This window comes from Giraffa tippelskirchi, chromosome 13, assembly GCF_054371585.1.
Source record: "Giraffa tippelskirchi isolate mGirTip1 chromosome 13, T2T-mGirTip1v1.2.pri, whole genome shotgun sequence".
Lineage (NCBI taxonomy): Eukaryota > Metazoa > Chordata > Mammalia > Artiodactyla > Giraffidae > Giraffa > Giraffa tippelskirchi.
In genome coordinates, this window is record NC_137287.1 from 106,002,477 (window position 1) to 106,029,776 (window position 27,300).

A 27,300-nucleotide genomic window follows, 5' to 3' on the forward strand; every position below is an offset into this window, starting at 1 on the left:
TTCTTTAAATTTCCAAGTTTATTTTTTCTTTATTTCATAGTCAGCAGAGTTAGCTTCTCAGTATGAGGTAAATTTATGCTTTCTATTTTGAACTGTGGTGTTGGAGAGGACTCTTGAGAGTCTCTTGGACTGCAAGGAGATCCAACCAGTCCATCCTAAAGGAGATCAGTCCTGGGTGTTCATTGGAAGGACTGATGTTGAAGCTGCAACTCCAATACTTTGGCCATCTGATGCGAAGAGCTGACTCATTTGAAAAGATCCTGATGCTGGGAAAGATCGAGGGCAGGTGGAGAAGGGGACGACAGAGGATGAGATGGTTGGATGGCATCACCGACTCGATGGACACGGGTTTGGGTGGACTCCAGCAGTTGGTGATGGATAGGGAGGCCTGGCATGCTGAGGTTCATGGGGTCACAAACAGTCGGACATGACTGAGAGGCTGAACTGAACTGATGGTAGATCAAGAGAGTAAAACCTGAATAAAGTAAAAATAATTAAGAAAATAATGTCCAGGCGAACAAGGACCTTGTTTGTCTTCCTCTTCGGTGTTCCAAGTGCATCAGGCAGTGCATGGCACAGAGTAGACACGTAAGGAAATATTCATGGAATAAAATGATATTTCATATACTGAGAAAACAGACTTTCCAAGATATCAGAATCTTGCTTTGATAAATAAGAATTGTTCCACTTGACAAATCTTTTATTCAAAGCTGTCCTATCATTATTTGTATATTTAAGAAATAAAATAACCCCAAGATACCCATGTAACCCCCAAAAACCTGCTGCATGGAAGGTCCTGTAACATCAGGGTAGGAGAGTTGGTATGACCACAGGTGTTACTCAAGCACTTAAAGATATCAGGGCAAGGATAGTCAAAGCTGCATTGGAAACCACCCAAATATCCATCAATAGGAAACCAGTTAAAATGTTTAATGAACTATGATGAATCATTATAAATTATCAGGTAAATCTATGTATCTTGATATTGACATGAAAAAATGTCCATGTTATATAGGTAAGTGAAAAAAAAAAAAAGATGTTGTAGACACTGTGACTAATACAATCCCATTTTTACTTTTAAAAAGAACAGTGAGGGACTTCCCTGGTGGTCCAGTGGTTAAGACTCCAAGCTCTCAATGCAGGGGGCCAAGTTTGAGCCCTCGTCAGGGAACCAGATCCTACATGCCACAACTAAGACCCACTCAGCCAAATAAATAAAATATTATTTAAAAAATAAATAAATAGAACAATGATGTATGTGATAGCTACAGAAAAAAGTAGTTGGAGGAATGTGTGAGATTTTTGGAGGAGTTGGAGGAATATGTGAGGAACAGTGAGATTTTTGAAAAGTTGAGATTTTGAGGGCATGGATCATTTATATTATATGTTTATGAAATGTTTGATATTTGAATGACTGCTACATATGTAATCAGATAAAGTAATAAAGTTTTTTTCAAAGAAGAGAGGGACATGATCTTCGGAGTCAAACAAACTGCTTTTATATCATGGATCTCCCAACTATCAGCTGGGTGACCTTGGACAAGTAACTTCATGTCTCTGAACCACAATTTCCACATCCATAAAATGGAGAAATTAGTATCAGCCTCATAAGAATGTTGTGCCTACCTTAACAGTTTCATCATATACTTTCATTCTCTCAGTATGTTGACAAACTATTGTCCTTAGGCCAAATTGGGCCCTGTTTTTCTAAAATAAAGTTTTATGGAATACAGCCACAGCCATCTGTTTACCTATTGTCTATGCCTGCTTTTGCACTATAACAGCAAAGATGAGTAATTACTATAAGGACCAGATGGCTTGAAAGACTGAAATATTCATGTGTGGCTCTTTGCAGAAAAAGTTTGTTGACTGACCCCTGCTCTAGGAAGAGTACACTGGTGTTCTTTCACCTCTTCACCATGGCACTTTTGTATTTACTGTTCTCTTTGCCTAAAATGACATCCCCACACCCCGCATCTAATATTTTCTGTCGATCTTCCTCATCTCATTATCTGGAGGAAGCTGATCCCACTCCAAAACAGAACGAAGTTACCTTACCTGTTGTACTTCCTCATAGCTTTCCTCATAGATCGTATCATGATGGCAATTACCCTAATTATCTGGGTTAAATAAATAAATTATATTTATTTAACATTTGACTTCCCCTATAGACTGCAAATCCACACACAAAAAATTGTCTGTTTTTTTTTTCAATCCTGAATCTCCAGTGCTTAACAAAGTACCTGTAACATAATGGGTAGATAACATTCATGCATGAATGATATAATCTGTAAAAGGTATTTATTATCTGATATATACTGTGTAAAGTATGCTTTATAACAAACAGTTTACCTAGTAGATATTCAAATGGTTAAGAGCATATATTAGGAGTTCAATATCCTGAAACTGAATCCCAGTTCTTTCATTTAATACAGGAGGAACATTAAACTAGTTCCTTAACTTCTTTTTTGCCATCTGTAAAATGGGAATAATATTAGTACCAACCTCGTGAAGTCTGAAATGAAGATTTATAATGTAATTAATATTATCCACATAAAGCATTTAGCATACAGCCTGGTACACAGTAAGTGTTCATCGATTCTATCATTATAATTATTTTTATTAGCGTTAGTCTTGGATGCCTGCTACATGTTAAGTCAGTCGTGTCTGACTCTTTGTGACCCCATGGACTGTAGCCCACCAGGTTCCTCTGTCCATGGGATTCTCCAGGCAAGAAAACTGGAATGGGTTGCCATGCCCTTCTTCAGGGGATCTTCCTGACCCAGGGACTGAACTCACGTCTCTTAATCTCCTGCATTAGCACGCGGGTTTTTTTACGATTAGCGCCACCTGGGAAGCAGTCTTGGATAGATGGCAGATATTGTTATGACCTCCACAAAGTTCATTCCAGCTTGCCCTGGAGTCAGGGCTACTGCAATAAGGTGAGCCAAGGTCTCCTCTCTCATCCCCTCCCAGCACAATGAAACATAAGTCAGAGCCATGGTTAAGCAATATTCTTTCTTTAATTCCCTTTTGCAAATGAGCCCCTGAGCTGGTCCCCACCCCCACCCCTACCCCACACCCTGGGGCCCCCCAGAGTAAGGCCCCCACCTCAACCTGATGGGAGGAGGAGAAGAGCCCTCCCCTGCTCGCTTCCCTAGGATAGTCCATTAAAAAAAAAAAAAAAGTCCTAGTCATTTAAGAAATGAGGCTGGGGATAAGAGAAAGGAGCTGGAAGACAAGGTCAGATCAGGCCCAACTGGCAATGTTGGGGTTGTGAGGACTCTTGAAAAGGGTTTACAAGCACATCCCTAAGCTCAGGGCCTGCATGGCTGAGGGAAAGGAGACAGACAGACAGTCTGACTCCTCAAGGTCCTGTGGACACTGCCACCACCACTGCCACCACCACTGCCACCACCATAGGCCTCCAGATGGAGAATTTTCCTGTTACTCTGGGATAGGGTTTGCTAAGCATCCCCTCTGGCCCCTGATCTGGGGCATCCCTGGGGTCCCTCTGAGACCAAACCTGGGAGGAGGAGGGACTCTAGGAACATGCAAAGGCAGGGAGCAGAGACTCCCGCCCCACCCCGCTGCTCTACAGGATGGTAGCTCCGGCTGCATCTGGGCTCCGAGGGTCCTTCACACCGATAATGAAGTTATTGGTTCTCCGGCTGCCATGGACCCAGGATAAGACATCTACCTTCTCCACGTGGTGACCCCTGGCTTCCAGGAACTCAATCTCTTCCTCTGTGAACTCACCTGAAAACCATTCCCCAACATACACACATTCAGAGAGTTTAGAGCAGGGATCCCCAACCTCCGGGCCGTGGACTGGCACCTCCTTGTCAGATCAGCAGTGGCATTAGATTAGAAATAAAGTGAAAGCAAAAGTCGCTCAGTTGTGTCCAACTCTTTGCAATCCCATGAACTATATAGTCCATGGAATTCTCCATCCCAGAATACTGGAGTGGGTAGCCTTTCCCTTCTCCAGGAGATCTGCCCGACCCAGGGAGTGAACCCAGGTCTCCTGCATTGCAGGGGAATTCTTTACCAGCTGAGCCACAAGGGAAGCCCAAGTATACTGGAGTGGGTAGCCTATCCCTTCTCCAGGAGATCTTCCCAATCCAGGAATTGAACCGGGGTCTCTTGCATTGCAGGCGGATTCTTTACCAACTGAGCTCTCAGGGAAGCTTTAGAAATAAAGTGCACAATAAATGTAATGTGCTCGAGTCATCCCCAGATCATCTCCCAGCCACTCTAGTCCATGGGAAAATTGTCTTCTATGAAACTGGTCCCTGGTGCCAAAAAGGCTGGGGACCACTGGTTTAGAGCACTGGCTCTAACGAGCTGTGTGACCTCGGGCAAACTGTGTTACCTCTCTGAGCCTCAGTTTCCTCATGTACAAAATGGGTATTATCTGAGAACTTACCACATAAAGTTGTTACAGGGACTAAAGCAGATAATACACACAAAGCACAAAACTCAGAGCCCTGAATATAGTAAGTGATCAATAATATTGGAAAAAGGGCTTGGCTTTGGGGATCTTCATTCCATCTGCCTAGGCCGAGCTGCCATCATTACTTGCCAACATTACCAAACAGTCCACTAACTGGTCTTTGTACTTCCAGTCCTGCTTCCCTACAGCCTATTCACATAGCGGCCATTAATCAGACCACGTCACTTCCCCTGCTCAAAACCTTCCAACAATTTTGATGATTCTTAGAATGAAATCCAAAATCCTCACCAAAGTGTCTAAGGCCAAACATTATCAGGAAACTCGCATTTCTTTAAACTCCTCTTCTCACTTCCTTTCACTCTCTTCCTTGCTTAACTCTGCTCTAGCCTCCTTAAGTAAATAAGTATTAGTCACTCAGTCGTGTCCGACTCTTTGCAACCCCAAGGACTGTAGCCTGCTAGGCTCATCGATCCATGGAATTCTCTAGGCGAGAATACTGGAGTGGGTAGCTATTCCCTTCTCCAGGGGATCTTCCTGACCCGGAGATTGAACCTGGGTCCCCAGCATTTCAGGCAGATTCTTTACTGTCTGAGCTACCAGGAAAGCTGGCCTCCTTGCCATCCCTCAAGTAAGTCAAACATGCTCCTACTTCAGAGCCTTTGCATCTGCTATTCTCTCTGCCTACAATGCTCTCCTACTAAATAATCACAGAACTGGCTCTCATACTTCATTCAAGTTTTCAAGAACTTTCCTGACCACCATCTAAAACAGCAGCCCCTATCATCTTTACTTTGCTTTATTTTCTTTCAAAGTACTTACTGCCACCTGCATCTTGTTTATGAATTTACTGTGTCTTCCTTTACTAAAAAACAAGTTTTTTGGAGGCAAGAATGCCGTCTTGCTCACTATTGATCCCCATTGCCTAGGACAGAGTGAGGACAAAGTAAATGTTTAAAATTTAATGGATAAATGAACAAATCAATCTCACTCTCCTGCATAAGTTCAGGTCTTCATCATCTCTTGCATGGACCATTATCCCAGCTGCTATCTTGTGTTTCTCCGACTTAAGTTCTCCTCCTTTCAATCCACCTTCCCTACATAAAACAAATCAAGTCATATTCGTCCCCTGCTCAACTAGATAAAGTCCATACTTCTTAACATGAACCTTCGTGGTATGCCGTGTATCTTCCCCTCCCACTGCTCAACAAAAATCTGATCTTCTTATTTCCCCAAATGGGATGATTTGGGGGTACTTCTTGAGATAAAGACACACGTTAAATAACATTACATCACCAAGTTGGAAACATATTCCCTTTGGGGTTCACTTTCAGTCCTTTCGATAATGGAAAGGACCACATCCCAGTCTAGTCTCTAACATTTCTAATCTTTTTCTTTAAGAGAGAGCAGACCTCAGAACCATCTGTGGGCAAAAACATCTAACTAAAACCTAAAAATTTTGATTATTTTTATAGCTGTTTACCATCTGTTTGTGGCAAATGATGCCATTTTTCCATTTGTGGTTATAAGATTTACTTTTAAAATACACTTAGGTGAAAAGGGAAGTCCATTTGTAGACACACATTATGTAAATAATGCTTTAAATGGTGTGCAAATGTGGCAAAAGTCATGAAGGTACTGGATAAATTCTGAAGTTTGGGAAACCATGTCTCTAGTTCAGCTGGCCTCTTGGCTGCTCCCTGAACCATTTTTTTCTGTCTTTGCCCAAGGTGTACCCCCTCCCCCTGGTTCAGAATGTTCTTTACCTCCACATGCCAAATTTCAGCTCATACATCAAGGCCCAGCTAGTTGTTACCTCGTCCATAAAGCCTTCCAAAGCCCTCAAGTATGTGAACTTTCCCTTCACCAAGCCTCCATTCTCCATATCCTTAGACTTGTGTGTCCTTTCAGGGAGGGCTGGGATGAGCACCCCTCACCCCCACAGTAACTTAGCACAGAGCTTTACACTTGATAGAGACCAGAAGATAGTAGTTGAGCAATATTCATTTTCAAGGAATTGACCTCATTACCCTCAGCTGGGATCCAAGGGACATTGGCCAACTACAGGGTGTAACTACTGAGGGTCTGTGGCTTCTAACATGCTTCAGTCCAGGAGATATCAAGAGCCATGCAGTAAAAAACTGTCTTTGGCATGTATCTGATATCGGTTCTGCCATTTATTGGTTTGCCTTTGACTAATTAATAACCTCTGTGAGCATTAGTTTTTTTATCTGTAAAATGGGGAGATTGAAGAAGCAAGGACCATGTCTCATTCAATTCTGTATCCCTTTTGGACTAGCATAATACATTGTTCTAATAAAAATTTCTCAAAGGTACACATACTTCCCCAGTTATGAAATTAAGTGGGGTCCAAAATTAAGCACCCATCCTTCTTAGAGGAAAGTCTGTCTCCTCACCATAATCTGTAAAGTCTTTGATCTGGCCCCTGCCTGCTTCTCTGATCTTATCTCACCCTCACTCACCCTGGTTTCCTTTCTACTCCTAAACCACCAAGTCCATTCCTGCAGTGAGTTCTTTGCATTTGTTCCCTTGGCCTATATTCCTGCCACAGTTCTTCGCCTGGTAGCCTCTTTCCCACTCTTCAGATCTCAGCTTAAATGTCACCAAAGAGAAAGCTTCCCCAGTCATGGAGTCAGTCATATATATCATCCTGTTTTAATGCTCTGCAGAGAATTTATTTCACTTTTTCATGTTTCTTTACTTATTTTCCTGTAAGACTGTAAATGAAGTGTCCCCAGCACCTAGGATAATACCTGGCACACAGTAGGTATTCAGTACAACTGTTGAATGAACAGTTTGCAAAATGAACAACTATATCTTATTTTACAAATGAGAAAACGAAGGCTCAGAGTGGAGACCTGCATTTTGCAAGGCCACAGACAGGAAATGGCAGGATAGATTTCAATTCCCAGACCTTTTACTGTTCTGATAGGAGTTGGTTGAAAGAAACCTGACTTTCACTGGCAGGGAGTTGGTGCCGGTCGGGGAAGGGGCACCCTTGGGAGGAGCCCCTTTCTCCACCCTGCCCTGTGCCCACCCCATGGGACCTTTGCTCTTCACTCACTGTCCACCTGCAGGAGGTTGGTCTGCAGGTCCGGGTGCAGGCGACCACGGGCCAGGCTGTCACTCAGGTTCTGGTTCAAAGTCAGGACGTTCAGCAGTACCTGCAGGCAGCCAAGGAGCAGAAGTCAGGGCTGTCCCAGAGGTGTAGGTTCAGGCCTCCACAGCCCTCGCCACTAGTCGAGACTCCTTAGTATTTGAAACATTTACACCAGGGGTGTCATCTGAGTTTCTGAACAGCCCCAGAAGACAGGCAGGCCTGTGATGACCGTCTCCATTTCACAGAGGGGAAACCAAGGGCCAGAGAAGAAAAGGGATTCATTCCAGAGTTTGGAAAGAGCTAGGGAAGAGGCACCACTAGCACCCAGTTTCCTTTAATACAAGCTGCGGGTCTCCTCCCTTCTTCTTGGCCAAGAGAGGGCTAATAGATGGGAGTGGTCTAAAGTACACTACGTGCAGATACTTAAAGCTTTGGGGTTGGAAGTGTGAGTAGGCTCTGCAATCAAATTGCCTGCCCATCCTTTTTTTTTAATTTAGATTGGAGGATGATTGCTTTACAATGTTGTGTTAGTTTCTGCTGTACAACAACGTGAATCAGCTGTAAGTATATGTATATCCCGTCCCTCTTGAGCCTCCTTCCCCCCATCCCACCCCTCTAAGTCATCACAGAGCACCAAGCTGAGCCCTCCCAGTGTTTTACATAGAGCAGTATGTATATATATATCAGTGCTACTCTCTCAATTCATCCCACCTTCTTCCCCTACTTGCCTGCCCATTCTTACTAAATTGAACTTAACTTCTTTGGGCCTCAGTTTCCTCATCTATGAAACAGAAGTAAGGATTCCTCCCAAAGCTGGGAAGGTTATAAGGTTAACACATGTAACACTGCCTGTCACTTGGTAAAAGCTCCATGAATGTTAGCTGTTGGTTATTATCTCCATTTTACAGATGAGACTGAGATTCAGAGAAGTTAAGTGAATTCCCCAACACCACACAGTTGGAAATTGGCAGCACTTAGGCTGGGCCCCAGAGAGGTCTAATTCCAAAGCCCAGGTTTGTTAACTCATCATCTGCCAAAGTACAGGTCTGGCACATAAAACAGATGCACAAGACATTCATGAACTGTAGTGAGATGTTTTAGAAGGGAGCAGGCCCTCCCTTTCAAAATCAGACCCTGAAGAGGGCTGCTTGTTATTCGGATATTGACTAGAGGCACAATGGGACTTGATGTTGACAGAACTCAGGCAGCCCAGATGCTATCTGACCTCTCAATTCTACTGACCCTGCGATTTCCCTGAAATCTGGGATGACATAGAGCTTCAGGGCTCCATTTTTACTAAGAATGATGTAGTTCATGTCCCCAGCACTCAGGAGGGGACTGCCACAAAGCAACCCCAGCCCATGTTTGCTGTGTGAGTTAAGAGATGAAGACAGGGACTTTCCTGGTGGTCCGGTAGTTGAGAATCCATCTGCCAACGCAAGGGACACTGGTTCGATCCCTGGTCGAGGAGATTCCGCATTCAACTAAGGCAGTGTGCCACAGCTACTGAGCATGTGCTCTGCAGCTGGAGAGCTGCAACTACTGAAGCCAATGCCTAGAGCCCGTGCTCTGCAGCAAAGGAGGCCACTGCAGTGAGAGGCCCACACACCACAGGGAAGAGTGGCCCCTGCTTGCTGCAACTAAGGAAATCCTGCACACAGCAGCAAGGACCCAGCACAGCCAAAAATAAATGTGCTTAGTTGCTTCAGTTGTGTCCAACTCTTTGCAACCCCATAGACTGTAGCCTGCCAGGCCCTTCTGTCCATGGGATACTTGCGGCAAGAATACTGAAGTGAGTAGCTGTTCCCTCCTCCAGGGGATCTTCTCCACCCAGGGATCGAGCCCGCATCTCCTGCATCTCCTGCATTGCAGGCGGATTCTTTACTGCTGAGCTACCGGGGAAGCCCCCCAAAATAAATAAACAAGAGATGAGAACAAGTCAGAGGCACGAGGGGCATCCACAGCCCAGGTCACAGCTTGACTCCTGGCCATGAAAGGCCTACCTGGGGGAACCTCACCTGTGTCAGGCCGCTGAGGCCTCGGGCAGCTCCATTGGCCCCCAGGGCGAGGTAGGTCCCACAGAGTCCTTCTGCTGGCCGGACCACAGTGGGCAGCAGGAAAGACAGTGGCCGCTTCCCTGGCTGCACCGAGTTCTCCTGTTGTCAGAGATCACAGGGGAATAAGAGGTGGAACGAGACAGGAAAGGCTTACTTCACCACTCTTCCAACATCTCTCCCTCTGCTGAATCTTCCACAGCCCCTGTTTTCATGGAGACCGCCCAGTCCCAGGCCACAGTTTGCTGTCTGTGAAATGGGCAGGGTCCTTGGATAACCAAGGTAGATAATGGATCTCCTGAACTATGGGGCTGCTAGGGGGCTACCATGGGTGGTGGGAGAGGGATCAAGCCCAGAAAGAGGACCATGAGAAGGAACAGATTCATCCCCACGCTGCGCATCTCTATCTGTCTTTATCCTGCTGGGACCCAGCCCGCAGGATGCTAAGAACACTGCTCTCACAACAGATAATAATTGATACCTCTTTTCTCTTTGGGTCCCTCTTCAGGGCCCCTTCAGTGCTCAGCATCACACAGTCATAGACTGCTAATTCTGCAAAGTACCCAATGTATCCAAAGGTGGCCAATATCCTCACTGTACAGTAGGTGAAGAAACTGAGGCCCAGAGAGGGGACAAGATTTTCCCCGGGTCACACAGTGAGACGGTGGCAGAATGGGATGAGGTTTCCTGGGATCCATCAGGCTCTAAGCCCTGGACTTGGGCTGGGGAGGAAGTGGATACCTTGTTTAGCTGTTTTTCTTGATAATATAATTTCCTAGAAGAAGTGGGGAGGGAGGGGCAGTCATGCCACTGCACCTTCTACCTAGATCTCAGGGTCCCCAGGGGAGAAGGGAAGTGAAGCCCTACCAGGCTGGGTGCAGGGTGGTTAGCAGTCCTGTTGGGCCAAGAGAAGTCCAGCATCTGGCTGTTGAGCAGGATACCCGAGGGGGTGATGAGGCCGCTGCCAAAGGGTCTGTTCAGGGAGCTGGGGACCAAGGTCAGGGCCAGGTGAGCCCTGAGCCTGCCCTCACTCCTGCCCAACCCCCACCTCCTTCCTGGTCCCGATCATCCCTTGTGCCAGGTTCTGAGTCTGAGCCAGCATACCTGACCATGGCCACAATGAAGTCGTCAGGGCCCATGATCAACACCTGGGCAGCTGTGGGAGCCCCATTGAGCTCATAGATGGGCAGGAGCGGGACAGGGGCTGTCTGGGAGTCATTGATCTGGCCCCGGAAGTAGGCAGCCTCCACTTTGCTGAAAAGATAAAAAGTAAGAGATGAACACACACTGGGCACTCGTTACCCCCACCTACCACACTTTGTGAAGTCTCTTTGTGCAATTATTTGATTAAAACCTGCTTCCCCCAGCCCTGCCCCACTACTGAACTGTTAGGTCTGTGAGAGCAGAAGTTCACTTATTCCTGGCAAATAGCAAATAAACAGGAAATAGTTATTGAATTGAATGAATTATTTAAATGTTGTTCAGGTTTTTCTGGAAAAAAGAAGAAAAGCTCCTTCTTCCCAGGTGGCACTAGTGGTAAAGAACCCGCCTGCCAATGCAAGAGATGTATAAGATGCGGGTTCGATCCCTGGGTTGGGAAGATTCCCTGGAGGAAGGCATGGCAATCCACTCCAGTATTCTTGCCTGGAGAATCCCATGGACAGAGGAGCCTGGCGAGCTACAACCCATAGGGTCGCAAAGAGTCAGACACGACTGAATCGACTTAGCACAGCGCAGGTTTTCTTCTAGAGTCAACGTTTAGTTTATTTCCTGTTTAAATCAAATCTTTTAGTTACTCAATGATTCATTTAATCCTTTCTATGAAAGTACCTGGAACATAAGGGATGATCAGAAAAGATTTGTTTTGAATGAACAAACTGAATTCATTTAACTTAGTGTTTGCAGTCCAGAACTAAAGTTTTATTAAGAGTTTAGTCAGAGGAAGGTTTTGTATACAGGGATGTTTACTTGCTATTAGAATTTTTCCCCAAGGCACACAAGGACTTGGCACATTAATAACTAATTACTGGATAAATCAGTTCAATTAATTTAATATAGGTGTATGTGTGTGTGTGTGTGTGTGTGTGTGTGTGTATTTTAGAGTTAAATTTGCATTGATCTTGAGAACATGTAATTCTTCACTTTTTAAAGTTCGACTGAAGGTTTCTTACCTGGTAATGGTTAGTCAGTTATTCTGATTAGAGAAAAACAAGTTACCAAGGATTACGGAAGACATTCATTCGGTTTTCAACCATGAGGGCTGGTGGGCACACAGAGAAGGTATGGAGGGTTTTGTTTCAAGTGGTTTGGGGGTGGGGTGGGAGGAGGCTTGGTTTTTAGGCTTTATCCTTGTGGTCTTGAACTGGTTATAATTTTTGGTTGCTGCTGTCTCTGCTATTTAATTATTAGCTGTTTATTTAGCCTCATCATTTCCAACCTAATTCATAGAGGGTTGTTTGAGTACCAGTATAAATTGACATGAACTATATTTTTGGCTTCTGATTTTCCCTTTAGCTAGCCTTTAAGTTCATTATAGTAGGAGTTAAATAGTAATCAATCTTACCCCTATTATCAATTGATAACAACAATGATATTTGTTGAATATTTATTATGTGCCAGACAACTGTCTAAGCACTTTGCATGTATGATCTTGTTTATTCTTCACCATGACCTCATAAGGTTGGCACCACTTTAAAATTTTTTAAAAATTAAAATTTTCTATATTTTTACTAATTTACATTTGGAATCTTAGTTCCTCAACCAGGGACTGAACCTGTACCTCCTGCATTGGAAAAGTGGAATCTTAACTGGAAGATTAATTGCTGCTGCTGCTGCTGCTAAGTCGCTTCAGTCGTGTCCACCTCTGTGCGACCCCATAGACGGCAGCCCACCAGGCTCCGCCGTCCCTGGGATTCTCCAGGCAAGAATACTGGAGTGGGTTGCCATTTCCTTCTCCAGTGCATGAAAGGGAAAAGTGAAAGTGAAGTCGCTCAGTTGTGTACGACTCTTAGCAACCCCATGGACTGTAGCCTACCAGGCTCCTCCGTCCATGGGATTTTCCAGGCAAGGGTACTGGAGTGGGGTGCCATTGCCTTCTCCTGAAGATTAATTGAGATCGGACTTAATTGGAATCTTTATTCCAACCTTAATTGGAAGTCCAGTGGACTTCCCTGGACCACAAGAGAAGTCCCAAAGTTGACACCACTATTGTCAGGCCCTTGTAGAAACTCAGACTTAGAGAGTTTAAATGACTTGCCAAAGGCTGCATAGCTAGTGGATGGTTAAGACTTGGATTTGTACTGGGGCTGTCCGACTAGAGCCCACAATCTTACTATGTTACATTGCTAACGTAGGTACAATTTAATCAAAATCCCCACCACCTCCAATATTTGCTTGGGGGGTCTTTTTCATTACTTTCTTTTTCCACTCCAAAGAAGGAACAGCTGGGTCCATATAGGTGCCCTCTGGGGCCAAAGGGCTTCCCTGGTGGCTCAGATGGTAAAGAATCCTCCTGCAATGTGTAAGACCTGGATTCGATCCCTGGATTGGGAGCATCCACTGGAGAAGGGAACGGCTGCCCACTCCAGTATTCTGGCTTGGAGAAACCATAGACAGAGGAGCCTCATGGGCTACTGTCCACAGGGTCGCAAAGAGTCGGACACAACTGAGTGACTTTCGCTCACTGGGGTCAAAAAAAATTTGAGAGCTGTATGAAGTAGACCACCTTGTTGTACAGATGGGAAAACTGAGACACACAGTGAGGCGACTAGTGCCACACTGTGAGCTGGGGTTGAGCTGACATTGACTTGGGACATTGACATTGACATTGGCTTTACTGTTCCACCAGCTGCTTCACCTGATTCTTTCCCCACACCTGCTACCACCTCTGCAGTACTCAGGGTCCTGCTCCTGGGGACCCACCTGAGCATGTCATCCATGCTCTCAGTGATGGTAGAATCGTAGATGGGATCTCCCAGTCTGCTGGCCAGAGCTAATGCAATCTTCAGGGTCTGTAAACAGAGCAGGGGTGTGAAGAGGCTGCCAAGCCCCTCCCAGCACCCACACCAGGATCTTCCTGTGTGAGGAAACTTTGAGGTGATTTAGTCAGGCCTTATGGCAGCACTCCAACCCCCACTCCTGTGTCTCCAGACCCAGGTGGAGCGAAGGTGTCAGCCTTACCTCTGCCACCCAGTGAAGAGCCTGCTCCCGGGATACCAGGCTGGTGAGATTGAAGCCCTCGAGGATGTTGAGAGCACTGATGAGGGCAGGGCCTGTGTGTGGGGGTCGGGGGCTGAGAACCAGGTGGCCTGAAAGGACAGGAAATGACCGATGGCAGGGGAGGGGTCAAGGCATCTCCACATCCCACCATCACACAGACTTGAGACCACTGCACTGAACCTCCTCATCAGATAGGGAAACTACATTGAGAGGCAAAGGGGTGCACCCAAGTTCACATGGTGAGTCAAGGGCTGGGCCAGAATGTTTGTCTTTTGTTTCCTCTTCTTTAAGAGGAAACTGAGGCTCAGGAAAACAGTGATTTGCCCAGAGTCACACTGTAGTCCATTGCAGAACAGGGACAGGTATTCAGATGTCCAGACTTCTGGTCTACCATATGTCTCCTTTCAGCTCCTCTCTCAGGTCAGGATATTATTCAGGGCCCCTGCTGGTCTTACTCTTTAAACTTCTTGGAAATAGCAAATTTCTCTTCCAATCTGAGGTCTCTGTTATTAGATGTTTGGATATCAAAGGAATAATAATACCTGACAAATACCACTTACATTAATTAACTCATTTAATCCTTATAACAGGTACTGTTATCATCCCCATTTTACAGATGAGGAAACTGTAAAATGAGGCAGCTGGTCCAAGGTTATAAGAGGTAAGGAGAGCCCAGAGTACTCAAGGTACTGGCATTGCCAAGAGAACCTAGTCTGGGGAGGGCAAATGGAAATCAGATATGCACATTCAGTGCCCACTCTGTTCAGGGCAACTTCCAACATCATCTCATCAACTCCTCATGGTATCCTGAGAGGCAGGCACTATTATTATCTCCCTTTTAAGGAAAGAAACAAGGCTCAAAGTGGGAGTGGCTTGTTTAAGGTGAATGGTACAGCTGGTACCCAAAACCAGGTCTTCTGGCTCCAAGGCTACGCTCATCCATTGCTCAATATTCCACCCCTTCTGGCAGAGGAATCAGGCCTAAGAGATTGAGGCCTGGAAACCTGAACACAGAAGCAGCCTCTGCTGGAGCTTGAGGTGATCCGGGTCTCCTGAGGAGAGAAGGCCCGAGGCCCTTCTGAGGAAGCCAGGAGCCCACCACTTTGGGTTCAACAAACATGGAGTTCACCCATGTCATAAGCTTAACTTTTTGGGTTCCTCATTGGTTTTGAGTTTGGTAGGTTTAGTTCCTTTCCTCTCTAGGGCCTCAGTTTCCTTTTAGCACAATGAGGAGGTGGGCCTCTGACTGTCTTGAAGAGTTTGTTCTAACATGAAGCTAAGATGGATACTGGTCTTAAGGACTCATCTTAGGAAGTACAGGCAGTGAGAGAGGGGCTGGGGAGGGGGCTGAGGCAACACAGAACCCAAATCAAGAAAACCTATGGCCAGAACCCCAAACCCTAGACTTCAGCCTTTGACCAGACCTCCCTCTCCATCTCCTAAATATTTGGGGTAACTGACCCCACGACTACTTCAGAAGGTAGGCTGGCTCTGGCTTGCTTCAACGGTTGGCTGCTTAGGCAGCTCATTGCCTCAGTTTCTCTCTTGTGAAATGGGGAGGAGCCACTAGGCCAAAAGGATATGGCCATGGAATGGGAGGCTTCTCCTCAGTGGGGACCCTGGGAGCTGGGGGAGAGGTCACCTCTGTACACGCCACACACAGGCTTCTCCAAGAGGGCACTGTAGTTGCTGAAGTCCTCCTCAGTTATGACGCCCCCTGCGTGCTGAGCCTGGAGAGGAGAGAATGACCCCCACCACCGTGAGTCACACACCACACTGGGAGCATGCACTTTAGCTTAAGGTATATGTTTGGATCACACACAGATCAAATGCTTACAATTTTTGTGTCTTCTGCAATTCCCATCATGACCTTTGGGAACCCTATCAGCTGTGGGTACGTGAGGAAAAAGGAAAGGGAAAAAGCACTAACGATAAGCACCCAGTATGTGCCAGGTGTTGTGCTAGATACGATCTATGAATGACCTCCTTAGCCTGGCATCCAAGGCCCTTTGTGACCGGGCCCCTGCCTACCTCTCCCACTTCACGTCCTGCTGCTCCCAAATGAGCTCTCTACAGCAACCAGAGTGACCTGCAGGTGCTGGACTCGTGACTCTATGTCTTTGCACATACTGCCCCCTGCCTATGTAGAAGAAAGATTTTCCACTTACGGCAGCACTTGCCTAGGAGATATCAAAACTGAATTCTGCATTTCACTACAATCAACTGAAGTCACTCCAAAATCAAGAACTATGGATGACCCTGGCAAGAACAGCCCTTACTGGACATAACTGAGCACTCCACTGACCAATGATCCAATCTTGTACAAACCCATGCGCTCATTCTATCCAACATGCTATTTTTTAATCCTAAATTAGCATAACCACTAGGAATCCCCTGCTTTTTTTTTTTTTAAGTAATTTTTTAGAACTTGAAACCTCTGACTTCTAAACTACCCTCAGTGACCTGCACATTGAATTTCTTGGCTTCATCTGGTAAGTTAATAAACTCAACTGTGGGAAAGCTCTGATGGTCTTTTGTTAGAATTTTGTTCATTCCTTTCTCCACCACCAGGAGAGGATATGAGACCCAGGTCTGGCTAATCAGGGCATTTCTTTTCCATGCCACTGTGATTGGTTTGGGAATAGACCCATGATGGGCCAATGAGACCTAACCTTGAGGCTTTGCTAGAACTACTGGAGTGAGAAGGCTCTTTCTCTGGGATGGCTTGCTAGAAGGATGGCTGCTGAAGAGCAGCTGTGGAAAGAATCTGACAGAGAGTGACTTCAAATAGAGGAAAGTAGAGTTGTGAGACAGAAAAAAAAGAGAGACTGATCAAGTGTGGGTGGAGCCCCTGGGCCCAGGAGATCTAAAGCCAGTACTCTGCTGGGCTTTCCAGGGAAATCCATTTGAGATGGGTGTCTATCACCACATCCATAATGCCAGTGTCCAGCACTGAGGCTGGCACAGAGCATGTGCTCCATGAATGTAGAATGAATGATGGACCTGTTTAATTCCCACTCCCAATGCACAAATGAGAGAATCACTCAGTTGGTCCGTGAATCCTTATCTCGAACATAATTTTCCATTGGTGCTTTTGAACTATCAGCAATCGTTCTCAGAACCCATTACTGCTTCAGACTAAGACTCTTTGGAGTAGGTTGGTAAGTCCTTGTGTCAATCTTCCCTAATCCTGAGAGTCACCAGTGAAGACTGTGTCTCTCCCTAGAAAACCCAGGGAGCAGGGTGGGACTGTGGGCTCAGGGAAGCTGAGGCTGATCCTGGGTCCCCACTAGGCCTGGGAGGGCCAGGACAGCCCACTGTACAGGTTGGGCCCAACACTGGGGAGCTCAAAGGTACCCCTCTCAATCAAGACAAAATATTCTCATCACCCTGGGAGGTTCTTTGTACCTCATCCCAGTCAACTCCTCCAATCCCCAAACCACTGATCTGATTCTGAGGTTAGTTGTGTCTATTCTAGAATTTCAAGTGCATGGAATCCCCAGTAAATACATGTAGAAAGAAAGCAGGAAGCAAGGGGAAAGAGGACTTCCTTAAAGTAGGGTCCTCCGAGGCAGGGCGGGGGTTGCGGGCGTGCTACGGGCGCTTACCTCGGCCACCATCTCCAGCGTGAGGTTGCCACCTGCGTAGAAGGCAGCGGGGCCGTAGGTGCCGAGCACCTCCAGCACCGCTGCCAGGTCAGGCCGACGCAGCAACGAGCCAGGTAGTGGCGGGTGGCCCATCGGCAGGAACGTTTCACGGAAGCGGTCAGACGCGTTGGGTGGCGGCTGTTCAGCTAGGGCTTGGGCTGCGGGCAAGGACACGCAGCTAGGCTGGGGGCGTCAGGACTAAACGCGTAACAGGTAGGGTGGATGAGGGCTGAGAGGTCGGCCCTAAGGCCTCAGGACCCTCCGGAAGCCTGTTATGGAGGAGGTGGGCTGTATATGAACCCCTCCCAGATCCCCTGATTTGAGACTCCCTCTCTGAGATATTGCCCAGTGGTAAGGAATCTGCCTGCCAATGCAGGACAGGCAAGAGACACGGGTTGGATCCCTGGGTTGGGAAAATCCCCTGGAGAAGGGAATGGCAACCCATTCCAGTATTCTTGCCTGGAGAATCCCATGACAGAGGAGACTGGTGGCTTACAGTCCATGGGGCTGCAAAGAGTCCGACATGACTGAAGCAACTGAACACACACACACACACACACACACACACACACACACACACACACAGTGGAGGTACCAGTGGTGTGGATAGGGGGGTCTGAGGAGCCAGTCGGAAGAGAGGCACTTCCTGGCTTCGGACCGAAATCATAGAGGTTTCCTCTCCCCTCTCCATCAACCTCATGCCTTTCCCTCCACCCCCAGGCCCCACTGACCTAGATCATGGGTCACGTTGAAGCCATCTTGGGCCACAGCTGCTGCAAAGGCCAGGACTTGGGACCATGGCAGCCTGGGGGAGCCGGAGAGCAGGGGGTGGAGGAGGTCCTGAGGGAAGGAAGAGGGGTCCTGGGGGGGAGGGGGGTTCCTGGGAAGCAGAGTCCTGGCAACCGTAGGGGATATTAGGAGGGGGAAGTTGGGAAGGGGAGAATCCAGGAAGATAGGAGAAGGCCACCCAAGGAGGAATGCAGGCAGGGGTCCCTGGTCCCCAGGGGGAGAATCCTTACCTGCCATAGAGCTGGTGAGCTTCATGCAGCCCCTTCACCATTCCGGGAACCCCCACCAAGAGCCCGGGCTGGGCAAGGCGGGCAGGTGAGGGAGAGAGGAGACCAGGTCACTGGAAGGGGGGGTGCTGGGCTGAACTCCGCAGAGCCCCAAGCCAGGGATGGGGGGCTGGCACAGGGGAGAGACACAGGCCAAGTATCCCAGAGGAGGGACAAGCTGTCCCCAGCATGCATTCCTCCCATCTCCGTAATTTCCTATCAGTAAATGCAGAAAGGCCTCCTTTCTCTATTATAACTGAGAGATTTATAAATTAAGCAAACCCTTTTAAGGGCCGAGACAATAATTTAGATGGAAACCTGTCTATATTGGATTATACCTACTCTTGTCTTTTAGAACAGTGGACAAGGGACCTTCATTTAACCTTTTCATTATCACATCACCATTACTCTAAATTGTGATAATTCAGGGGTGTGTTGGGCTTTTGCTACTGCACTAAATATCTATTTCTCCAAGTTATTCTATTTCCTCCTTTGCACTCAGTAGATAGTGGGTTTGCTTCCAGCAGTTTCTCTATAATCTTCCAATATGTCAGGGACTGGGAAAGTCACTGACAACAGCCTCAGCATGAGATGTGTGAGTGATAATGCAGTTATTTTGTGACATCTCAGACTACCCAGTGGCCTTTCTTCTTCCTTCTTATGTGCCAGATAGGCAAGGCTGCCAGAGTCAGGTGTTATTGTACTGCCTTTTATCAATCACTCAGATTTTTTGGTGCATTATTTTATTTTGGGGGGCTGCCTATCTCTCTCATAGCCTGAGATCATCCTGCTCAACTATTTTCCTTGTCTCCATAGTAAATATTCAGCAAAGTAATGCTGGGGTTAGCAGAGGGCAGTAAAGGGAGACACCCCCCCCACCCTTCTCATCAGGGTCCCCACCTTGGTCTCCCAGGATCTCTGCAGGGCCTCTTCCCTGAGAGCCCCAGGTGCGGACTCCCGGAAATCAATTAGGTGGCTCTTATTTCGTCGGATGTCATGTACCAGCATCACTCCCCCACTAGGAGAGACACAGAAGGGGGAGGGTGACGATAAGATGCCACTCCTCTGAACCATTAACCTGCCATTCCTCAACCTCCCCCATGGTGATGGCAGTAGTGTCAGTTTGTCATCTGGAGTCAGGGGTCTGAGCTCCCTCTCCAGCAGGGATTCAGAGCCTGAGCTACCTGTCCAGGATGGGTAGTGAAATCAAGGGGTTTGGGAACCCAGATTCTATGGACCTCTTCCGCCTGTTACTGGAGACTTTAATCCCTGATTAGGGAAAACCTAGAGATTGGGAGAACAGGACATTCTACTCCTCCTCCTCCTCCATTTCCCCTTACCCCACCAAGCTGGACCCCTGCCAGCTTCCTGCACCTGCCTCTGCGGTATGGCCTTGCTCCCTCTCCCAGGACTGAGTTATGTAAGCACAGACTGTCCACAAAAGTTAGGGCCTGGATGGCTGGTCTTGCAGGAGCCAAGATATGGACTTAGTCAGCCTGTCCCTTTTCTATGGTTTGTTTCCATCTGAGATGGGGGTTACATCTGAGATAACTGGTTTGCAGCCAACTCATGTAATAGAGAAAGCAGGACAGATAAACAAAAGGGAGTGGTAGGAACTATGGCCAAGTGGACAGTACAAGCCCCATCATGGGAAACAGCTTCTATTCAGCTCCAGATAATTGCAGCCACATGAGAATGTAGGCCCAGTGTTATCAGGTCTCCTGACTGTCCAATAAATATTAGAAATCTAGATTTTTATGAAAATTCTCAATTTTTTAATATTAGCAAACAAATTTTTAAAAATTCAAGGGTGCAAACCAAACCAGGCTGTGTGCTGGGTGTGGCTCGTGGATGGCCAGTTTATCATCTCTGTTTTAGGAGGTTTTACCCTGGAGTAGGGGCTTCCCAGGTGGCGCTAGTGGTAAAGAACCCACCTGCCAAAGCAGGAGATTAATAAGAGTCGTGGGTTCCATCCCTGGGTCAGGAAGATCATTGGAGGAGGGCATGGCAACCCACCCCAGCATTCTTGTCTGGAGAATCCCCATGGACAGAGGAGCCTGAAGGGCTATAGTCCATAGGGTCGCAAGAACATGACTGAAGCGAATGAGCATGCATGCACGCACCAGGGGGTATATTTTTGGAGGATAGAGGATTCATTGCTTTCATCAGACTCACAGGGATTTGTTTTAAGGATCTGTAAATCCTAAAAGTTTAAGGATCACAGCCTTAATTAATGACAGCATACTCCCAAATGTATAACTCAGGTTATAGTTTTATGAAGTCATTTTCCCAGTTAAAGAAAAACACCTCCTCTGACTCCATGAAAAGACAAGGGAGTAAGATTGGGTGTAGAAAAGAGCAAACAAAAGGATTTGGGGCTGTCTCCCCTCTGCTCAAACTAGACCTCCCACATGAGGATGATAGACCAAGAGACAGAAGTAGCCCTGGGGCACCCCAACCCTGACAGCTGGGAGCTTCTTACCCGCCCAGACCAGAACTGTGAGGAGCCACGATCCCCAAACACAGCGCCGCTGCGACAGCCGCGTCCACGGAGGATCCTTGTTTACTGAGCACCTCGATGCCCAGCGATGTGCAGCGGGCGGCATCAGTCACCACAGCGCCCTGGTGAAAGATCTGGAAGGGACAGGGAACTAGGTGGGACAGTAGGAACCCCCCACCTCCCTAAGGCACCTCCACTAACCCCAGGACCTCCAACAGAGGTTGGGGATGGGAGACCTGCCTTTTATCCCCAAGACTTTTGCCTACGAGTCTGCCTCCGACCCGATCCGTTCCCTTCTGTGAGCTCTGTCCCCCCTCACGCCCAGGAGCCCCTCCCTTGAGACCTTCCTCCTCGCAAGTCACCGCCCTCTCCCCTTTCTATTTGCTGACCCCCTTCCATCAGTCAAGCCCGTCCTCGGTTCCCACGGTCTCCCCCATCGCTTCCTCACCCCTCCTCCCCTGGTTCTCTCCGCTCCCTCTCCGATCCCCCCCCCTCACCTGGGGGTCCCCGAAGTAGATCTGCATGATAAGCGCCACGGTGACCCCGGTGGCAAAGGTGAGACAGGCCGTGACGATCACCGTGAGCCCATCCTGGCGGCAGGAGCACTCTGACGCCGCCGCGGAGAACGGATCTTTGCGCGTCTCTCGCAGCGGCGACCCGTCCTGGCTGCCCATCTCCGACGACGACGAAGGCAGCCGCTGCAGCCGCGCCGACTTCAGGAAGGAGTCAGGGTCTGCGGGCGGCGGGCCGGGGGTCTGTCTGGGCACCTCTCACCTGGCCCGGCGGGGCTATTCTGCGTCGCCCTCCCCTCTCTCCGCCCGGGTCAAACAGACACCACTAGACAGCACTGCCCCCCTTTCAGCGTCTCTCCGGGGCACCCCAGGGAGGGCGAAGTGGGGGTAGGGAGTGGTCCCAGCTTGAAAAAGACTAGGACCCCGCAGCTGGGCAGCAGGGCGGCTGGATTCCCTCCGGTCCCTAAGCCAAATTGCCTGGGACCCAGGATCTGGCGCTGAGAAGACTTCCTGGAGAGGCGGGGGTTGGGCTCTCCCTGGAAACCAGATCCTGCCCTAGCTGGGGCCCAGCTTTCTAGGCCACGAGGCAGCTCCATGAACCTAGTGGACAGGCCTTGACTTCTAACCATGTTTCCCTGATCGATCCATCCATCCGTTCGTTCAACAAATATGGAGGGTCTGCTGTTTGTCTGGTCCCATGCTAAGTGCTAGGGGAAAGGAACAGTTTCTGTCCTTATGGGTTTTGAAGACCAGTGGAAAGAAGATAATAAACAAGTAGACAAAGGAGTATATCATTACAAGTTGTGGCAGGTACTCTGAAGAAAAAGAAGGATGACAAGGTCCTACTGTATAACATAGAGAACTATATTCAATATTCCGTGATAAACCATGATGGAAAAGAATGTGTGTGTGTGTGTGTGTGTGTGTGTGTTTGTTTGCAGGCTTCTCAGGTGGCACAGTGGTAAAGAATTCACCTGCCAATGCAGGAGATGCAAGAGATGCGGGTTCAGTCCCTTCTAGGTCCGGAAGATCTCCTGGAGGAGGAAATGGCAACCCACTTCCGTATTCTTGCCTGGAAAATCCCAAGGACAGAGGAGCCTTACGGGCTACAGTCCATGGGGTCACAAAGAGTTGGACACAACTTGGTGACTAAACAACAACAACAACAACTCAGTCGATCATGTTTGCTTCCAACCCTTAGCACCAACACCAAAGTCTGTAAATAAAACTGGAATTCACTCAACAAACGTGTAAAATTCCCACTGTGGATCCAGAACTCTCCTTGTCTCCTAGAGGTTTCAAATGAAGGAAAGGGTTTTGAACTTATATTTATTGATGCTAACTATATTAGGAACTTTGTATACATTCCCTCCACTCCCATAACTTTCTGAGAGCCCACTCTCTCCATTATACAGAAGAGTAAACGGGGGCTGAAGAAGGTGATACTGCCTGCTTAGAGTAAAAAATAAACAGCAGAATCAAGAGTCTGTATAACTTGAAAACCTCTTTTCCATTGCTCCACATGGCATCAGGGGCCAGTTCTATCCTCAAAAATGGACTTTATATGCTAATTCAAGTTTATATTTCCAGGCACTTGTCCTTAAATCTGTTTTTCCAATCAGATATGATGAGCCAGAAGATAAAGGTGCTGTGGCCCCATCACAGTTAGATATATTCAAGTCTTCTTATTCTACCAATCATTTGTTATGAATATGTAATATAAATATATATAATATATGAATATATAATATAATGAACATATAATATAAATATATAAGTGAATATCATGTTCCATTTATTCAATAAAAATATTTACTAAGTACCAACTGTGTTAAGTGGTGGGGAGACAATACCATTGATTTTACTGATGTGTAAGGACAACAGCAAGACACTGGGAAAAGGCTAGTTTGGGACCAGAAGAAACAAGTCTTTCAGAGGAAGAAGAATGAGTTTAACTTTTGGCTATTCTGAATTTGTGGGACAACAGCAGGAGTTATCTGAAAGGCAGTTGGCTTAGTAGGCATCTAATTTTTATTTGCTTAGACACCATCCCTCATTCAATTTTCTTTTAGAGAACACCAATTCCCCTCTCATTCCTCATTCCCTCCTCCTGACCAGAGTGAGTATATAACCTAGGTCTAGCCAATCAGAACAGGGACCTCAGTACAGTGATTGGTTCAGATGCATGTGACCAACAACAGCACCAATGATACTCAGACTCTGGGGTTGTTTTTTTGTGTGTTTTTTTTGTTGTTGTTGTTGCTTGCTAGCATACTGGGAAAGACAAAGACTTTCTTTCTGTCTAGGTTTCTAAGATGGTAAGATGTAAGCCCGTTACTGCTGGGGGCATCTTACCCCCACAAGATGAGAGGCTTTCTGAAGATGAAGCCCACAAAAATGAACGCAAAGCAAAAGATGGAGAAAAGCCAATTCTTTTTCAAGTACTTCATTGCAGCTATGCCTGAAGCCCTATATCCTGAACTTTTCAGTTATGCTACCCAGTAACATTCTCAGTTTTAGCTGGGTTTATGAGAGACGATGGGCTTCCCAGGTGATGCTGGTGGTAAAGAACCTGCCTGCCAATGCAGAAGGTGTAAGAGACGCAATCCCTGGGTTGGGAAGATCCTCTGGAGGAAGACATGGCAACCCATTCCAGTATTATTGCCTGGAGAATCCCATGGACAAAGGAGCCTGGCAAGTTACAGTCCATAGGGTCAAAAAGAGTCAGACATGACTGAAGTGACTTAGCACAGCACAGCACATAAGAAACGAACCCTAAAATAGTTTATTTGCTAGAATTCAGGAGGGAGAGCTTAGCAGGAGACTGGGATCATATCTGGCTTGCTTATTCCCTTCAGGGGAGAATCACTGAAGATTTTTGAAATAGGGAGTGACATGATCAGAAATGGGAGGTGGTGGATGGATTGAGTTGGGAGGGGTGGGGAAGACGGAATGAAGCAGGACGAATAGCTAGAAGCCTATGGGTAATACAGATCAAAGAGGATGGCAGCTTAGTCTACAGTGGTGAGGTCAGGGACGGTGAGATGGAATTTGGAAGATACTTAGGAGGGGGACTGAGAGCATCTGATCACCATCTAGAAACGAGAGGAAGAGAGAGAACCATGGGTAGCTCTGGGGCTTCTACCTTGGGGACTGGGTGAACGGCAGTGTCATTAACTGAGAGTGACATTGGGGGAAGAACAGGTGTATGGGGAAGAGATGATGAGTACAGCACGGAACATGCTGAAGGTGAAGGACTTGCAGGACATCTAGAGGCAGATGTCTAGGAAAGAGAAGAATACATGGCCTGGAACTCATAAAAGAGCAAAGAAAGTTCTCCCCAGTCTTGGAGTGGTCACTGTCTAGCTCTGTTACCCACACAGCCTGGTGCGAGGTGCCTGACACTTGGTTCTGGGAAACAGCAGGCTAGAGACTAGGTGGGCACAACCAAAGTCCTGCATAAGAGGATGGAGCAGTGCCACCCGGTGGCACCAGCAGATTGAGAACATAGGAGGACATGTTAGCCAGCAGGGTGGTCCCACTGATTTAGAGGAGCCTTGGGGCTTGGAAATAGTGACAGGAGACATGGCTATACAGGCAGGATGGCAAGGTCCTTGGAACCTCAGCACACAACTTGGCCTAAGGAGCAGGTTCCCAGAAACTCCAGTGACCGTGATCTTTGCTGGATTTTTGTACAGTTGTGGGCAGAACCTCTATTAACTCCTCAAGGAACTCCCTGAGGTTTGAGAACTCCCTCCCCTGCCATTCTTTCATCTTGAGATCTTCTCTTTCCATTCATTTATTTCTTCAACAATTTTTGCTGAGAGATTAGCACTGTGCTGGATGGTGCATAAAGGATGGTGAACAAGACAGCCATGATCCCATCCTCATAGGGCTTGTAATCAAAAGTCACACAAATAATCACCAGAGTTGACAAATGCTAAGACATTCATAGGAAAGAAGGATAAAACATATCAGGGATTTCCAATCTCTAGATTGGGAGATAGGCATTCCCAGTTTTGAGCTGGAAGAAGAAACTAAGGCCCAGGTCAGGTTATGTGTGCCCATAGTCACACAGTGAGTTGGGGCAGTGCTGGGACCAGGAGTGGTATTCTTGACTCCTATATAAAGAGCCTGGTTTCAGTCCTGGTATCCACCAGGACATATCCTCCCACTTCTCTCTCGCTTCCTCCTGATTCCAGGGATACTCCCTTTAGAAAAGAAGTTTTAATCTGCAGCTTTGACATGTGATGGGCATAAGCCTCCCCATGGTCTTCTCAAATCCCTTCCACATAGGCTACAATCTAGTTAGGTTGACAAGGGCTGCTAGTCAGAGCCAGGTGACTAGAGAGTTGTGGAGGGGGGAAGAATTGGTGGTTGTCAGCCTAGGAGTAGCTACAGAAGGGCCAGGCTAGAGAGGGCTGGGCCAGAGAAGGAGAATCTGCCAGGCTGGTAAGGGACAGGGCTCAAGTGCAGGCACTGAGAGGAAGAGAGAGTGAAGCAGAAGGATGCTCTAATGCCAGGAAGTGACGTTGAGGGAATGAGGGATGGTGGGGGGTGGAGAATGAAAAATGGAGGGGAGGACAGAGCTGAGCCACATGGACAGGAGAGAGAGCATTAGGGAAAAACTGCTCAGAGAGCTCTCAACCCCAGGTCTCCCCCAAGTCCCGTCTCCTCCCTCCCTATTCCCACCTCTTGCAGTTTCTATAGGGCACTGAAGATAATACAGTAAAATTCTGGAGCCTGCTTGCTAGGGGGAAGGGTACCTTACTAACCTTCTGGCCTGATCCACTGCTCTGGGCAGGATGAGGTATCCACAGGGCAGTGAAGGTGCTCCGGTCCCCAAGGACTTTGAGAGGTCATACAGTCCATCCCCCTGTCTCCCAATACTCATCATTCACTCCTCCTGCTGAGAGTCATATTCTCATTACCCCACCCTGGACATAAAGAGAGTCTCAGTTTCTTCTCATGGTCTTTCCTTCCCACAGTCCCTGGCTGTGGGGAAGTTCTTCTCAAGACCTAGCCTCCATCCATCCTGCTGCAGTCTCTGGCTTGATTTCTCCTATCCTGTTCTCTGTGACTAGAGAAAATCCTCTGCTGGGTGATCACAACTGTTCCTTAGGAACTCCCCTCCGACATTCCTTCCTTATTAGTTAGTTCTTCCCAAGGGGTAACCCCAACCCCTTCTACTGCAGTCCCCGACATCCTTCTCCCTTGTCGCATCCTAAGCCTCCAAGGCCGAGATGCATCCCCAACCACACCAGAAAATTAACAGAGACAAGGGAGGTGAAGGGCGAGGTCCAGGAGGAAGGGAAGGAATTAGGGAGCTGGAGCTGGAGGTGATGCTCCACGCAGATGAAGGAGGACCAGAGACGTCTCAGGGGGCAGGGATGGGGCCAGCGGGCCTCACCGGTATCCGGGTCTCCCAGGAAGGCATCCTCGTCCTTGCGGCCCCTCAGAGGGACCGCGGGCGCCGGCTCATCCTCCGGCAGCCTCGGGAAGCTGGTGATGCTCATGTAGTCCACCGGCGAGTAGGCGCCCAGGGCGCTCTCCTGACTGGCCTCGTTCTCCGCCGCCATCCTCGCCCGCGCCCCCCAGCAGCGCAGCGCCTGCCGGAAGTGCTGCGGCGGGGGCCGGGCGGGGGTGAGGATGGGGGGGGCCGGGGGAGGAGGAGGGCGGGGCCTGAGCTCCTGGACGGCCGGGAGGGGGCGCCTCAAACCCTGACCCTGGAGGTGTCGGG

General features: G+C 47.8%; 1 protein-coding gene across 4 annotated transcripts; it reads right to left on the reverse strand.

Annotated features, from left to right (window-relative positions):
• Window positions 1–27,164, reverse strand: GGT7 (gamma-glutamyltransferase 7). Of its 4 annotated transcripts, none has more exons than XM_081559895.1 (15): window positions 26,971–27,164; window positions 21,546–21,781; window positions 21,031–21,182; window positions 19,449–19,566; window positions 18,513–18,580; window positions 18,225–18,298; window positions 17,455–17,651; window positions 15,489–15,576; window positions 13,808–13,935; window positions 13,550–13,638; window positions 10,733–10,882; window positions 10,496–10,613; window positions 9,593–9,730; window positions 7,539–7,638; window positions 1–475 (listed from the first exon to the last, which is right to left on the reverse strand). In XM_081559895.1, the coding sequence occupies exons 1-15, from the start codon at window positions 27,137–27,139 to the stop codon at window positions 246–248; spliced, it is 2,055 nt and encodes a 684-aa protein (XP_081416021.1). In that variant the 5' UTR covers window positions 27,140–27,164; the 3' UTR covers window positions 1–245. The 4 variants fall into 4 exon arrangements, with proteins under 4 accessions (XP_081416021.1, XP_081416023.1, XP_081416024.1 ...); XM_081559897.1 differs by lacking the exon at window positions 1–475 and adding an exon at window positions 3,005–3,759 and having other exon boundaries at window positions 13,808–13,899; XM_081559898.1 differs by lacking the exon at window positions 1–475 and adding an exon at window positions 3,005–3,759 and having other exon boundaries at window positions 7,546–7,638.
• Between the last annotated feature and the right edge of the window lie 136 nt (window positions 27,165–27,300).

Coding starts and splice junctions, on each gene's coding strand:
- GGT7 (XM_081559895.1), bottom strand. CDS start 27,139: ATGGCGGCGGAGAACGAGGCCAGTCAGGAGAGCGCCCTGGGCGCCTAC. Junction 9,731..10,495: donor ACCACCCTGCACCCAGCCTG/GTAGGGCTTCAC, acceptor CTCTGACAACAG/GAGAACTCGGTGCAGCCAGG. Junction 7,639..9,592: donor GCCTCAGCGGCCTGACACAG/GTGAGGTTCCCC, acceptor GGCTGCCTGCAG/GTACTGCTGAACGTCCTGAC.